Consider the following 16,605-nt stretch of genomic DNA (forward strand, 5'->3'; position numbering starts at 1 on the left):
ATTGATTAAGATCAAGGAAAAGCTTAGACCCAGAGGTGACTTTAGATACAATGAAAGGAACTGATGAAAAATTTAAATTACTATTTTTTGTGTAACTTTGTGACATACAAAAATGCAGAGTCAGTCATTATATGTATTATTGTTTTGTCTGGTATGTTAGAAGCTAGTGTTTTCTCCTTTTTTAAAAATAGAAATGAAGGAGAATATTCTGTGGTGTTTCTGTCTCTTGCCAAAGCATGTGGTTTTGTGTTACTGGGTGGAGTCTCACAGGAGAAGGATATACATTAATATATTTGTTTTACTATATTTTGAAATCTCTAGTTTACGGAGAACTGTGGAAGACAGGAATGTTTGAACGCATGTCTCTGCAGACAGATGAAGATGAACACAGTATTGAAATGCATTTGCCTTATACAGCTAAAGCCATGGAAAGGTATATTAATTAATATAAGAAATCCCAGAGAAATCATGGATATTAATTTCTTTGGAATTCTTTTAACTAGGATAAGATAATCATTAGGGTAAAGAGATTTTAAAATTTTTCATTGAAATGAAATAGAAATTTGAGATTTGGATCTTTTTGAATGTGGATTTGAGTTGGTTTTGAGTAGTTTGCCTACGCAGGCTAAATGTAAAAATTGACATAGTGTTTTATTAGGTGGAAATATTAAAAAAAATCTGTGTGTGTGTTTGTGTGTATTGGCTTGCCTGTTATCTTATTCATAACACATGTATTTATCTCAGAATAATAATTACATTCTTTCACGGTACAGTGCTATAAGTAAATAATCATAAAATTGTAGATTTGAAAGTAACATTGGAGGTCATGTATTTGAGCCTTAATCAAAGTACGTGAATCTCTTGTATAATATGCTTGACAGATTATTATTTGATAGCTGCTGAAAAGTCTTTACATGAAAGGGTGCTTACTAGACTACAAGTAGAGTGAGGACAGGGACAGTATTTTGTTCTTCACTTATCCCTCAGTATCTAGCACAGTGCCTGTCACATAGTAGTCATTTACTTTGGTAAAATGAAAGAATTGTTTTAAGAACTTTCTTCTTCTTTTAGGGCAATATTCATATTAGAAAGTCTTCCTTTGTACGTCATACTTCTCTGATTTTTTCAACTACTTCCTTTGTATAGATTTACTAGTCCATATATAGTTTTAGTCCCAAATATGGTGAGATTACTCGTTCTCTGGTTCTTGTTACTGTGTTCTTCAGTAAAGTACATGGCACATTTTAGGTTCTCAGTAAATATTTGTTAATTAAATGCGTTAATGAAGCCTGAAATTACATGAACAATTTTTTTTGTGATATGGCTTACTTACTATTGTCTAATGTCTTGTGGTCAGCTAAAACCCCAAGGCTTTTTCATTCTGCTAAGCTGGATTATTTTCTCCTCTTGTACTTCTGTGGTTGAGTTCTCTTTAACCCTAAATGTGTATGTCTTTTCAATTACTTCGGTATAATTTTTTCATGTTGGTTTTATTCCATTATTGCAGTTTTGGGGATCATTTTTACTGTTAATTCTGTTATCAAAGTATTATTTACTTCTCTCAGTCTTACATTATCCACATCTGTCCACAATGGTAACTATGAAGAATTACATAAATTTGAAGAAGTTTCTGAAAGTCAGTGTGATGTTAAAAAAAAAGGAGTATAATTTTCAGTTAACTGTGTTTTAATACAATATAATTCTCTAGAAATTATTAAATCAATTTCAGCTGTGTATTTTTTGGAATATTAATGTAATCAGAACATCTCATTCTTCAACTACATAGGACAATAGAAAACTTCTGTTGTTTGCTTAAATGTTTGTATATTTTGTCACAGGAAAATTTAGTTTAGGCTTAATAAATTTCAATATAATAGAACTAATAAGCTACCAATAATATACTTAAGGAGGTTTTTTTAAAAGAATAACACTTTTGACACAACATTGTAAAATGATTATAACTCAATAAAAAATGTTAAAAAAACATTTTGTTATTTCGCAAGTAAAACAGGTGCAATGTGGAAAAAACTTATTTAGGAAAATGGGGACTTGAAACCAATGAACAAAATGTTTGTTCATAATTCCCCCTTATTAAATAGTGTTAAATGACCACTTTTAAATGTATCACTTCTCAAGAAAACCTTCCCTATCTCTCAGATTACAATAGGATTCTTAATAGTATCTCATAGAAAGTACCCAGTACTTCCCTTTGTAACCTTTGCTGCACTCACTACCTGTATCAGTTATCCATTACTGAGTAATAAATTATCTCAAAATTTAGTGACTTAAAATCATAACTGTTTTATTGCTGACAATTTTTGGATCAGGAGTTTGGGCAGGGAACACCTTGTTGTGGTCCATCAGATATTGACTGAGATGACTAAAATGGGCCTTGAGGATCCAAGATGGCCTTAATGCTGGCTTTTAGTTGAGACACCTCATTTATTCTCTAGGTGGCCTGTTTGTTAATCAGCCTGGGCTGTTCTATCATCATGGTAATTCTGGATAGCAAGAGAACAAAAACATAAGTTTCTTGGCCCATTTAGGCCTAAGCCTGAAATTACAAAGCACCATTTCCACTGCATTTTGTTTTCCACCTCTTGATGAGAGGACTACCATATGTGTACAGGAATAGGAGGAATTGTTGGCAGCCATCTTTGCAGAGGGACTACCATAATTCTTCCTCTGGTGGACAATTCACATTTCTCCAATGTGGGGGTCACACCTAGCTCTCCTAAGGTGCCCAGAAGTCTCATCCAGTTATGACCTCAGGTTCAAAGTGCATTGTCTTGTGATCTGCATTAGGCTGGGATGTGGATAAGGCTCCTTGGGTGCAGGTCTTTTTGATTTGGATACCTATGAACTCAGAAGACACCCTCCCGTGCCCCCCAAATACAGTCTGTATATAATTTTGAGACAGGGACAGTCAACCACAATAATTACTTCCCTTGAAGAGTGAAAGAATGGGAAGCGTATAGTAGTCTCTGGTCCAAAGCAATTCTGAAATCTAACCAGGAAACAGAAAATGTCATTGATTATGGTTTGGTTCTGTCTTCATAATTCATTACAGATGGTCCGTGATTTGTAATGTTTCCACTTACAACTTTTTGGCTTTATGATGATGTGGCAGTGATACACATTCAGTAGAAACTGTACTTTGGTTTTTAATTTCGATCTTTTCCCAGATTAGCAATATGTAGTATGATAATCTTTCATGTTTCTGGGCAGCGGCAGTGAGCCACAGCTTCCAGTCAGCCACATGATCACAGAGGTGAACAGCCAATAACACTTATAACCATTTTGTACTCACACAGCCATTCTGTTTTTCACTTTCAGTACAGTATTCAGTAAATTACATGAGGGATTCAACACTTTTTTATGAAATAGGAGTTAGATGATTTTACCCCACTGTAGACTAATGTAAATGTTCCTAGCACATTTAAGGTAGGGTAGGCTAAGCTATGATGTTTAGTAGGTTAGGTGTATTAAATATATTTTCAACGTATGATGGGTTTATTGATACTTAACCGCATTGTAAGTCAAGGAAGATCTGTATTTTTCTTAGCTCTTGGCTGGGTCCTTTGGGCTCTTGGCTCTACTTTCCTAGTCATTTTTACTTTTCTGTAAGAAAAGGGCCTTGTTTGCATCTGAGTAGCTTTAGTCTGTTTCATGTATGTGACAGTTTTAAGAGCCTAAAGGCCTCTTTTCATTTGGAACAGTGTTTTAAATTCAAACTGATAAAACTCGTAAACACTTGAGTTTTCTGTATATCAGATTGTAAGTGCAGTCCATTAGACAAGAGTTTCACATCACTTCTTTCTGAGACAGGATTCTCTTTACTCTAGATCCCAAGTTAGGGGCCTGTTAAGTCTTAGAAGTCCTTTTACCTGCCTGAAAGAGTATACAAGTACTGTCTTAAGTCTTCCTGAGGTCTTAGTGAAGGGTTTTACAGATGTGGTATTATTTTATTTTAACATTTAAAGTTTAAAATTTTTATTTTTTATACAATTTTAAAGGTTACTTTCTATTTACAGTTGATTGCAAAATATTGGCTATATTCCCCATGTTATACAATATATCCTTGAGCCTATCTTGCACCCAGTAATTTGTACCTACCAGTTCTATATTACTCCTCCTCCCCCTCCCCGCTGATAACCACTAGTTTGTTCTATCTGTGAGTCTGCTTCTGTTTTGTTATATTTACTAGTTTGTTGTAGTTTTTAGATGCCACATATAAGTGATATCATACAGTATTTGTCTTTCTCTGTCTGACTTATTTCATTTAGCATATAACGCCCTCCAAGTCCATCCATGTTGCTGCAAATGGCAAAATTTTGTTCTTTTTAATGGCTGAGTAGTATTCCATTGTGTGTGTGTGTGTGTGTGTGTGTGTGTGTGTGTGTATGTGTGTCTGTCTGTGTGTGTCTGTGTATGTATATGTACCTCCCCCTGTTTGTGTTCTTTTTGATGATAGTCATTCTGAAAGGTGTGAGATGACCTCATTGTAGTTTTTATTTGCATTTCTCTAACAATTAGCGATTTTGAGCATCTTTTCATGTGCCTGTTGGCATCTGTATGTCTTCTTTGGAGAGATGCCTATTTAGGTCTTCTGCCCATTTTTTGATTGGGTTGCTTTTTTTTTGATACTAGGATATATGAGCTGTTTGTATATTTTGGAAATTAGTCCCTTGTTGGTCACATCATTTGCAAATATTTCCTCCCATTATGTAGGTTGTCTTTTTGTTTTGTTGATGGTATCCTTAGCTGTGAAAAAGCTTTTAAGTTTAATTGATCCCATTTGTTTATTTTTGCTTTTATTTCCACTACTGCAGGAGCTGGTTCAAAAATATATATTGCTGTGATTTATGTCCAAGTGTTCTGCCTATGTTTTCCTCTAGGAGTTTTATAGTGTCAGATCTCACATTTAAGTCATTAATCCATTTTGAGTTTATTTTTGTATATGGTGTTAGAGAATGTTCTAATTTCAGTCTTTTACAGGTAGCTGTCTAGTTTTCCTAACACTACTTATTGAAAAGACTATCTTTTCTCCATTGTATATTCTTGCCTCCTTTGCCATAGATGCAGATGTAGTTTTGTTTTGATAATTGTGAGCCCATGTTCTTGGTAGCACCCTGGACTTGAACTTTCTCCTTACGCTGTTTCTTTGACTATCTGTAGAAGCTAGCAGTGAGAAACAATTGTTTTCCAACCAAGCAACTCCTGGTTAGAAATACTTCTTTTAGTTTGAGATTTACAAATGTTAGCCACTGTATATAAGAACAGATTAAAAAAAAATTTCCTTTGTACAGCACAGGGAACTATGTTCAATATCTTGTAATAACCTTTAATGGAAAAAATATGAAAATGAATATACGTATGTATATGCACGACTGGGATATTGTGCTGTACACCAGAGACAGACACATTGTAATTGACTGTACGTCAGTAAAAAATTTTTTTAAAGAAATACTTCTTTTAAATTCTGCTTATAATTCTTTAAAGTAAACAAAAAATTTATTGAAATACAGTCGCTTACAGTGTGTCAATTTCTGGTGTACAGCACAGTGTCCCAGTCATGCATACACATACATATGCTTATAATTCTTTAGCTCGTGCTTTTCTTCTTGTATCTCCTCTTACTTGTCTGTAAGAAAGCCACTGACATTTTGAATATTTTGCCTGGAAATCTTCTTAGCTAGATCTTTGGGTTCACTAGGTATGTTTTCCATCTTCTAAGTTACTTCATGTGACAGTTACGCTAGTTGTTCTGCCAGTAAGTAATATGGGTCACCCTTTTCACCTCCTATAGCAGTTTCCTTACTGCTCGTCCATTTCTAGTCTACTTGTTGCCCTTTCAGCTTCCCTCTGTCTCTGTGTCACCGAAGTCCGTATTATATTTTATGTTTCTGCTGTAGTAGTACCATTTTTTTTTTGTCTCAGTTATCTATTGTTGTATCACCTTATGGTGCCTTTCTTTTTGCTTATAATTTTTTGGTCTAGAATTTTGTTCAGGGTTTAGTGGCAACCACTCATCTCTGTTTCATCTGTTGACAGTTGAGACAGATTGACTTAGGCTGAGGGCTCTAAAATGCTTTTACTTCCTGTCTGGGACTGTGATGCAGGTTGTCTACTGAAGCACCTTAGTTCTCATCTTGGTGCTATCTCCACTGTTGTCACTCTTCCTTCAGGGCCTTTCTCTGCACATGATTTTCCTTTCCTGTCGGGCTGTCGTGCAGTACATGGCAGTTCAGAGTAGCAAGAAAGCAAGTAGAAACTTCCAGTCCTCTTAATATCTAGGCTTGAAACTGGCACAGTATCACTTATGCTACATTCTACTGGTCAAAGCAAGTCAGAAGTCTGGTTCAAGGGGAGGGAGAAATTGTACACCTAATGAGAGGAGTGGCACGAGTGTTCAGAGGTGGGAGGGATTTAGTGATTATAGTTGCGGGCAGCCTACCACAGTACCACCTGTGTTTCCTTTCTCTGGTGCTTTCCTAATTTGTTCCCTGCTCAAGGACAGCTAGTCTACTCTGTATCTTCTGTACCCAGCTCAGTACCTGGTACACAAAAGGATCTCAGTAATTAATTGTTGAATAAATTAATAACAGTCTATTTTCAATACTTTTGTTAAATATTTTTCCAAAAATTAGATCAAAATTTTTTTATTAACTGCTTTTCATGTTATGAATGTATTTTTATGTCATTTTTAAACTTCTTTTCATTGGTCATACATAGGACTTTCTAGTATATGTCTATGTAATACTTCAGTTAATTGACCATATAATTTTTAAACTTTTCCCTCATTTTAACTATTATAAATAATTATTGCAGGTTTAAAAAAACTAAATAGCTAAGTTATTATTTGTAATTTTCTGTGTATTTTAAACAGATTTTAAAATATTCATTAGAGCTTTTTAAAAAATGATGAGTAATTTAAAGGAGAAAACATGAAATGACCCATAATCCCCTTGCTCAGTTAACTCTGTTGACATTTAAAAAATGGATATACATGGGTTGTCCCCACGCCAACCAATGGCCGGCCAGTGCCTTGGCTGAGGAGGTGAGGTGGGCCCGGACACCACCACTCACCCAGTGGGCCACCTGGGTCCTGCCATGCCTCCACAGCCAGAAAAAAAAACAAACTATGGATGCACATGGTTTACAAATGTAAACAGTATTGAGAAGTACAGAGTGAACAATGAAAGCTTCTCTGCTTCCCCTCAACCAGTGTTTATTGAAAGTAAAAATTATGCATCTGCTAACATGTATGTGTGCATATGTCTATGTATATATATGATTTATACATACACGTTTCTTTGTGTAAATTAAAAAATACATACACAAGGTTATATCTTAAGTACTTTATTCTGATCTTTTTCCATACTTTATCTTTGTCAGAATTCATGATTTTTACTGTTGCATATAATTGCATTTGAGAGTTAAGTTAGGATATATAGAAATTGTCAATCTTGAAAAAACGATTTACTCTTAAAATTAACAGCATTGGATTTCACTTCTTCCTTTTCTTTGTGTTTTGCTCTGTTCAGTTATATAACCCTTCTCCCCTGCCCCTTATTCCTTTCTCTATATCATCCCCATTTACTCTTTGCTTGCAGTTTAAAATTTTAATTGATTTTGGGGGTAATTTACATACTGTAAAATGTGCTCTTCATGGCATAGAATCCTATGCTATAAGTATTGATAAATGCAGAGTTATAAATATCCACCATAGTCAAGATATGGAACAGTTGCTTTGCCCCATTTTCAATGCTTTTTGTTCAGGAAAAATGTGCAGAGTAAATAGAATGCTTTAGTAATTTTCGAAGTGTTCGAGAAATATGGCCCTGTAAAAATGTTCATCTTCACTGTAAAAATGTCATTATTATCTTTTTAGCCATATAATACTTTTTGTTACTGCTAATATTTTGGAATAGGGACACCTTGAAAGCACAGTACAGTATATTCAAATCTGTTCCGTCTTCTCTTTTAGGTTCTAGCCAATCTTAGAAATTCATCGTGGTTAAGATTTGATAACTCTTAGTAGTTAGACCGTTATATATTAAATAACCTTGATTTTGTATCATTTATCCAGATCATTTAACCTAACTCTTGTAATTCTTTTTTTTTTTAGCATGCATGAATGCAGGACCTCATGTATGCTAAGTATGCAGCTCTGCCACTGAGCTATTACCCTCCAACCATAACTCTTTTAATTCTTATATTTATTCATATTGATTATATTTTTGAGTTCCCTGTGTGAGGGAATTTTATTAAATACTATTAACTAAACAGTTTTTCCTGTTTGTATTATATTAGTATAATACATTTGTTACAGTTGAACCAATATTGATACATTATTATTAACTGAAGTTCAGAGTTTAATTAGGGTTTACTCTTTGTGTTATATAGTTTATGGGTTTCTCATGTCATGTATCTACCATTAAAGTACCATACGGAATAGTTTCACTGCCCTGTGCTCTGCCTAATCATATTCTCCCCTCACTCCACCTCCATCCAGCCCTTGGTAATTACTGATCTTTTTATGCCTTTATAGTTATATACTTTGTGAAATATCATATAGTTGGAATTGTGCAGTATGTAACCTTTTCAGATTGTCTTCTTTAAGTCAATAATATATTTTCATGATTCCTCCATGTCTTTTTATGGCTTGATAGCTTATTTCTCTTTATTGTTTTTTTTGTTGTTGTTGTTGTTATCTTTTGTTTTGAATTAATAGATATTATTTCTTAAAGCAGTTTTGGGTTTATGGGAAAACTGAACAGAAAGTACAGAGAGTTCCATGTACTCCCTCTCCCCAACACACAGAACTTTCTCTATTACTAATATTCTAAGTTTGTGTCTGCACTTACTACAATAAATGGACCAATACTGAGACATTATTATTAACTACAGCCTGCAGTTTACATGAGGATCACTCTTGCTGTTGGATGTTCTGTGGGCTTGACAGGTGTATGATGACATGCATCCACCAGTATGGGATCATTTGGAGGCATTTCACTGCCCTGAAGTCCTCTGTGTTCCACCTGTTATTTTCTCCCTCCCCTAGGTCCTGGCAACCACCCATCTTTGTACTCCCTCCATAGTTTTGCCTTTTCCAGAATGTCTTTAGTTGGAGTCACACAGTTTTACCAGTTAATTGATGTAAAAATTTATTGTTTTTAAGGTGACATTTACTCTCAGAATTTAAAAATCTTGGTTAATTTGAGTTTTTCAAATGTTAGTAGAGTTGCCTAATTGTAATTGTACAAGAAATGATGAGTAATACAAAAATCGGCAAAGGTTGTGTGTTTCCTGAGCATATAGCCTAGTAGGAGAGATAAGAACTATATAAAATTAATATAATTTAGTTCAGTAAGTGCAGTTGAGTTTATGGGAGCAGAAAAAGAGGTTGTAGACAGTAGCTGAGTTAGGGGAACACAGAGAAAGCTTTATGGAGAAGATAGTATTTGAGTAGACCCTGAATGAAGATGGCTGTAATTTTCACAGAAAGGGCAGAATTTTTTTTTGTGGGAAAGGTAGTGCTGTAAATACAAAGTATAGGAGTAAGAAAGCCCGGGACTTATATTAAGAGCAGAAGACTGTTTGACTTAGCTTGTGGGAGTTGCAAAAGGCCGGGATAGTAACTGAGGCCTATCTGTAGGTGTTTTTGGTTTGGCCTGCATAGTTATAAAAAGCTTTTTGACATATATGAATACTTTTAGTTGGATATTGGTTCTGCCACTCCCTGTTGTCTTTTACCTCATCCAGCTTTTCACACATGTATGATATCAGCCGGGGACTGGAGACATTCAAATTGGTGACCTTGTAGATGCATAGTCAGAGGGCCAGGATTAGAAAGTTGGAACAGTAGTGTGGGACCAGATTAAGGAGGGCACTGAATGTCAGTGTATGAATTTGTATTTTATTCCATGATTGGTATGGAGCTACTGAGAGGTTCTCAGCAAAAGGAGGAGATGATTACAACTTGACTGTAAGAATATTGCACTTAATGGCATGATGGTACTGTGAAGGATGGATTAGAGTTGAAAGAGATTGATAGAAATAGTTTAGAAATCATGGGGTGATTTGAACTAAGGTAGTGGTGCATAGGGTACCAAACTGAGCAGATTATAGGAGGCGTTCAAAGGTTAGAATAAATAGAACTTGGTAAATGTTTCTTTGTGGGAGAGTAGGTAATTTTAAGACAGTGCAAAATTTTTGACAATAGTATGCCATTATCAGAGAGGATAAAGCTGTAAATTTTAGATGTAAGCTAGGTGTAATTTTAGGAGACATAGGGCATGGAAATGTCAACTTGTTTCTATCAAAAAATTGGAATTTCTTTATAATTCTGAGAGCAAATGTGGTCAATTTATCATAGGACTATTTTGCTTCAAATGGTTGAGTTTTCTTTAATAAAGTTTATTTAGTATGCCTCTCTAATTTCTGAAATATACTTGCCTTTGTAAAACCTTTCTTATCAGTATTCCTGCCAGCATAGAAACTCAGAAAGGTATAACTTTAAAAATTAATTTTGATAATCTCATTAGATTCACTTAACTGAGCAAACAGTAAAGATTTATAATGACTTAAGTGTTAATTTTAGTTGTCATTGACAGCTGGTTTACCTTCTTCCTTTGCCCTTTCTTCTTCCCCTTTCTCAGTGCTTTGGCTCTAGTTGATGTTTTCTAGATCTTTTTCGTTTATTCTTTCTCACAGTCAGAATATTCTGCATAAAATATAAATGTGCATGTCCCTGTTGTTGAAGGTGGATCTGATTAAGAGGAAAAGATGAGAGAAATTCTTCCTTATAGGGCTCTCTAAAACTCTGCAATTATGATTCCTTTATGTCACCATGCCTTTAACGCCTGTTTCAAAGGTTCTACAAGCAGCCTAATGTTTGCAAACTCACTAGAAGGACTCAACAGTTGTATTCATGACTGTGGTTTAGTGGAAAAGATATGATGCACAGCAGGACTGGCAAGGGAAAAAAGACGTGTCGGGCAGAATCTGGCAGAATCCAAGTGCATGCTTCCAACATTCTCCCTCCCATAGGGGTGTGTTGAATAGAATGTGGATCCTCCAGCACTGTTAACACATGTACAGTGTTTAGCCAGGGAATCCTGCTTTAAGATTCAAAAGCCAGCATTTTTACTGGGGGCAAGTCATGTAGGCACTTTCTGCCTGTGTGACTAGTCACAGCTACTGAAATTCCAGACTCCCGGAAGGAAAGCAGGTGTTTACCATAATCACATAATTTATAAATAGTCTAGATAAGCTGGTACAGTGTCCCAAGAGGGTAAAACAACGTTAATCAACATAAGGAATGTTGGCAAAAGCCAAGTTCCTAGGTGTAGGCGAAGGGCCAGTCTTACAAGCAGGCCATTCTAAAGACTGCAGCAACAGATCTTCTGTGTTAACTCTCTTGCAAAATTCCCATTCTGTTTTCCAAATTCCAGGGTGCCATATTGCCATTTCGAACTTTCTGACTTTTGGACTTGCTTTAAATGCCATCTTAACCTTTGTTACAGCTTAGGTTTGTACTAGATCTTAAAATTTTCCTTTTCTTTCTGATTGTGGCTTCAGTCCAGGTCTTCAGATATTAGAAATGGTCACAGAAAAGTAAGGTATGTTTTTGTGTAGTTATTCTTTAACAGATTGGAATGGCTTGTCTGTGGAGATAAAAAGAAAATTGAAATTTTCTACCCCTGTCCAGCTTACGTGACAGCCATAAGAGCAGTGCTATTTTCAAATGTGTTCTTATTGTGTGACTTTTATACTCCCGGTTATTTGTGTATTCCTGCATATGTCTTGTCTTTTTTGTTGTCATTTATTGAGATTTTAGAGCAAACATTGTCTTTCTTTATATATTTGAGTTTCCCTTTTCCATGAACATTGATTCCTTCTGAGTATTACCTATACTTCAGGAAGAGAGCATTTTTTAGAATTATAGAACATGGAGTATTTCGGTAATAATAAGTAAAAGTTCTTTGTTGGTTGTAATGGAACAATTTTAGTTTCTATAACCATGAAACGGTTGAGCAAGAGGTAGCATAAGACATTTGGGAAGATTGGGATGCATTTCATTTTTATCAGAGTAAAGATTTTTTTATATTTATCTACACATGTTTTGTCCTCTTTTTTTTTTCTGTAAATATTTTCTATCTAAAAAGAGGAGAGGAGAGTAAATTATGTACTAATATTGTTGTGGCAATAGCTTCAGCACCTCAGGGATAAGGATAATTTTTCTCTGGACTGGCTTGTTTATAATTTGTTTAATTCTCACCTGAGAAGCTCTGGACGGCTTCTAAAATCATTGGGGTATTGGAAGAATTTGTATAGAAAAGAAAATTCTCATCAATGTTATTCAGGGGAGAAATTATTCAAACTAATGCCACAGAATAAGCAAGTAACTATTTGTATACAGTATTTCTTCTAGTTTAAAATTTCATCAATTTTAAAGCTTCAGTTATTTATATACCACTGCCACACCACCAATTATGTTTTCTTATCAATTAGAACATTTATATTAGAATTCACATTTTTATTTCTTGTGATGAGGACTTTTAAGATCTACTCTTAGCAACTTACAAATATACAATACAGCATTATTAACTATAGAACAATATTAGCTACAGAATTCATATTTTTATATTAGAATTTTTGCTTGGAATTTAGACTTTTTGTGCTCTGTGCCACTAAGAACATTGGTGATACAGTGATACTGTTTTTGAAGAGAGTGTTTCATTATTGGTTCTGGGACTTAAATTCTTTTTAGTCTGTTACATATCTTGGATATAGTAATTTTCTGAAGCATGGGTTAGGGTATAGAACAGAAACAGATGGGCTGAAACTTTCCTCTGCATCACTAAAGTGCCCACAAGAGTTTTGTAAGGTAGGTATTAGTAATTCTTTTTTTTTTCTGACAGTTGAAGCTCAGGATAGTTTAAGTACCTTGCTACAGGTAGCACAGTTTGCAAGTGGCAAAGATAGATTTTCTTCTTTTTTAACAGTTTTATTAAAGTTTGAAGTATGATTTATATCCTGTAAAATTCATGCACTTAATAATACAGCTCAATGATTTCTAGTAAATTTATTGAGTTGTATAGACACTCTTGCAATCTAGTTTAAAAACAACATTTTTATCACCTGAAAAAGAAACCTTGTGTCCATTTGAGAGCAGTTCTTTTGCTCCCATTCTCAGCCTCAGGTAACCATTTATTTGCTTTATGTATCTGTAGATTTGTATTTTTTGCAAATTTTATTTAAATAGAATCATACAAAACGTAGTCTTTCATGTCTGTGCTTTTTTCATTTAGTGTACTGTTTTCGAGATCATCCATGTTGTAGCATGTATCAGTAATAGATTCCTTTTTATTGCCAAATAGCTATTCAGTTATATGAATATACCAATTTTGTTTAGCCGTTTACCAGGTGGTAGATATTTGGATCATTTCCATTTTTGATTATTAGGAATAATGTTATAAACATTCTTGTACATGTCTTCATGTGAACATATGTTTTCATTTCTCTTGAATAGATACTTGGGAATGGAATTGCTGGGTTGTAGGATAAGTCTGTGTTTTAACTCTTAGAAACTGCCCAACTATTTTTCAAAGTGGCAGCACCATTTTATATTACAGGAGCAGTGTGTTAGGGTTTCTCCACATTCTGGCCAGTACCTGTTATTGTCATTCTTTTTTATTACAACCATTCTGACAGATGTGTAGTGTAACCTCATTATGGTGTTAAATTTGCATCTCTCCAGTGACTCATGAAGTTGAGCAATTTTTCATATTAGTCATTTGTGTATCTTCTTTTGTGAAATGCCTATTCATATATTTTGCCCTAGTTTTGCCATAGTTTTAATTTGATAATTTATCCTTTTACTGAATTGTAAAAGATTTTGTGTATTCTGGATACAAGTTCTTTGTTCATATATATGATTTGCAAAGATTTTCTCCCATTGTATATGACTTGTCTTTTATTTTTTTAATGGTGTCTGTTGAAGAAGAAACTTTTTTTTAAATTGAAGTATAGTTGATTTACAATGTTGTGTTAGTGTCTACTGTACAGCTTAGTGATTCAGTCATATATATACACACACACAAACATTCTTTTTCATTATAGGTTATTACAAGATATTGACTATAGTTCCCTGTGCTATCCTGTAGGACCTTCTTGTTTATTTTATATCTAGTGGTTTGTATCTGCTAATCCCAAACTCCTAATTTATCCCCCCCCCCCCGACTTCCCCTTTGGTAACTGTAAGTTTGTTTTCTATGTCTTTTGAGTCTGTTTCTATTTTATAAATAAGTTCATTTGTGTCATTTTTTAGATTCCACATGTAAGTGATATCATATGGTAGTTTTCTTTCTCTTTCTGGCTTACTTCACTTAGTATGATAATATCTAGGTCCATCCATATTGCTGTAAATGGCATTCCATTCTTTTTTATGTCTGAGTACTATTCCTCTGTGTGTGTGTGTACAGCACATCTTTATCCAGTCATCTGTTGATGGACAGTTAGATTGTTTCCATGTCTAGGCTATTGTAAATAGTGCTGCTGTGAACACTGGGGTGTGTATATCTTTTCAAATTATGTTTTCTCTGATATATGCCAGGAGTGGGATTGCTGGATTATATGATAAGTCTTTTTATAGTTTTTTGGGAATCTCCATACTGTTTACCATGATGGCTGCACCAGATTGCATTCCCACCAACAGTCTAGGAGGGTTCTCTCTTCTCCACACTCTTTCCAACATTTATTGTTTGTGGACTTTTTAATGTTGACCATTCTGACTGGTCTGAGGTGATACCTCATGGTAGTTTTGATTTGCATTTCTCTGATAATTAGCGATATTGAGTATCTTTTCATGTGCCTATTGGCTGGCTGTGTGTCTTCATTGGAGAAATGTCTGTTTAGGTCTTCTGCCCATTTTGTGACTGGGTTGTTTGGTTTTTGTTGTTGTTGGGTTGTATAAGCTGTTTTAATATTCTGGAAGTTAAGCTCTTGTCAGTTGTATTGTTTGCAAATATTTTCTCCCAGTCCGTCGGTTGTCTTTTTGTTTTGTTTATGATTTCCTTTGCTGCACAAAGGTTTATAAGTTTGATTAGGTCCCATATGTTTATTTTTTCTTTCTATTGCCTTGGGAGACTGACCTAGGAAAACATTGCTACAATTTATGTCAGAGTATGTTTTGCTTATGTTCTCTTCTAGAAGATTTATGGTGTCCTGTCTTATGTTTAAGTCTTTAAGCCATTTTCAGTTTATTTTTGTGTATGGAGTAAGGGAGTGTTCTATCTTCATTGATTTACATGTAACTGTCCATGTTTTCCAGCACCACTTTACTGAAGAGACTGTCTTTTCTCCATTGTATATTCTTGCCTTGTTTGTCAAAGATTAATTGACCCTAGATGTGTGAAGAGCAAACATTTTAAGTTTATCTTTTTTTTTCTTGTATGGCTTCTGCTTTTGGTATCATATTTAAAAGATCTTTGCCTAACCCAAGGCCACAAACTTTTTCTCTTCTTGAACAGGATCAGCAAAGGACAACAGCCTGGAGGTCATAGCTGTCCCACAGCTTGTTATTGTAATGTTTTACGGGAATATAGCCACACCCACTCATTTGCTTATTGTCTGTGGCTGCTTTCTCTTTACAGTGACAGTTGAGTAGTTGCTACAGAAGTGTATGGCCCAGAAAACCTGAAATATTTACTTTATGGCCCATTTCAAAAGATGTTTGCTGAGCCCTGTTCTAGAAGTGTTACAATTTTAGTTTATGGTTGTGTCTGTGATCTAGTTTGAGTGAATTTTTGTGTATGGTATGAGGTAAAGGTCTGAGTTCACTTTTTTCATATGCAATTGTCCCAGTACCATTTGTTGAAAAAGCTATCCTGTAAGTAATGACTCATCTTCCTTTTGATGGTTTTAAGATTTATCTCTTTGTCTTTGTTTTTTATCAGTTTCATTAAGGTTTATCTAGGTTGAGAATTTCTTTTCACTTATCTTACTTTGGGTTATTGATTTTTTTTTTATCTGTAGATTAATGTTTTTCATAAAATTTGGAAAGTTTTCAGCCATTATTTTTTCTCTATTTTTACTGTACCTTTTCTGGGACTCCCATTGGGTGCATCCTTGTAAGTTTGATGTTGTCTACAAGTCTCCAGTGTTTTGTACATTTTTCTTCAATCTTTTTTTCTCTCTTCTTCAGATTGGATAATTTATTTTATGTTTAACTTTACTGATTCTTTTTGTAATATTAAATCTCCTCTTCAGACCATCTCGTGAATTTTTCATTTCACTTGTTATACTTTTCAATTCTAAAATTTCCATGTGATTCTTTTTAATTGTTTGCATTTCTTTGTTGATTTTGCTATTTATTTAGTCATTGTTATTATATATGTATGTATACATTAAACTTATTTAAGCATAGTAGTTTCCTTTGATTCTTTGAACATATTTATAATAACTTTTAAAATCTTTGCTAAGTTTAATATCTGGTCCCACTTGGATACAGCTGCTATTGGCTCTCTCTCTCTCTCTTTTTTTTTTTCCTCTCCTGAAAATTGGCTTTCCTTTTTCTTTGGCTTACAATTTTTTCTT

The 16,605-nt window shown here is 34.4% G+C and overlaps 1 protein-coding gene across 8 annotated transcripts in view; it reads left to right on the forward strand.

Moving 5' to 3' along the window:
• MEMO1 (mediator of cell motility 1) overlaps positions 1 to 16,605 on the forward strand; it is a 116,515-nt gene that overhangs the window by 66,294 nt on the left and 33,616 nt on the right. For 7 of the 8 annotated variants that reach the window (XM_064494627.1, XM_031466813.2, XM_031466814.2 and 4 more), the window contains one exon: positions 322 to 433. The exons of the other annotated variant lie outside the window; for it this stretch is intronic. In XM_064494627.1, coding sequence (XP_064350697.1) covers positions 322 to 433 — 112 coding nt within the window. The remainder of the gene's footprint in view (positions 1 to 321; positions 434 to 16,605) is intronic. 8 annotated transcript variants of the gene reach the window in all.

The sequence above is a fragment of the Camelus dromedarius genome, chromosome 15 (assembly GCF_036321535.1).
Source record: "Camelus dromedarius isolate mCamDro1 chromosome 15, mCamDro1.pat, whole genome shotgun sequence".
NCBI classification, from domain to species: Eukaryota; Metazoa; Chordata; class Mammalia; order Artiodactyla; family Camelidae; genus Camelus; species Camelus dromedarius.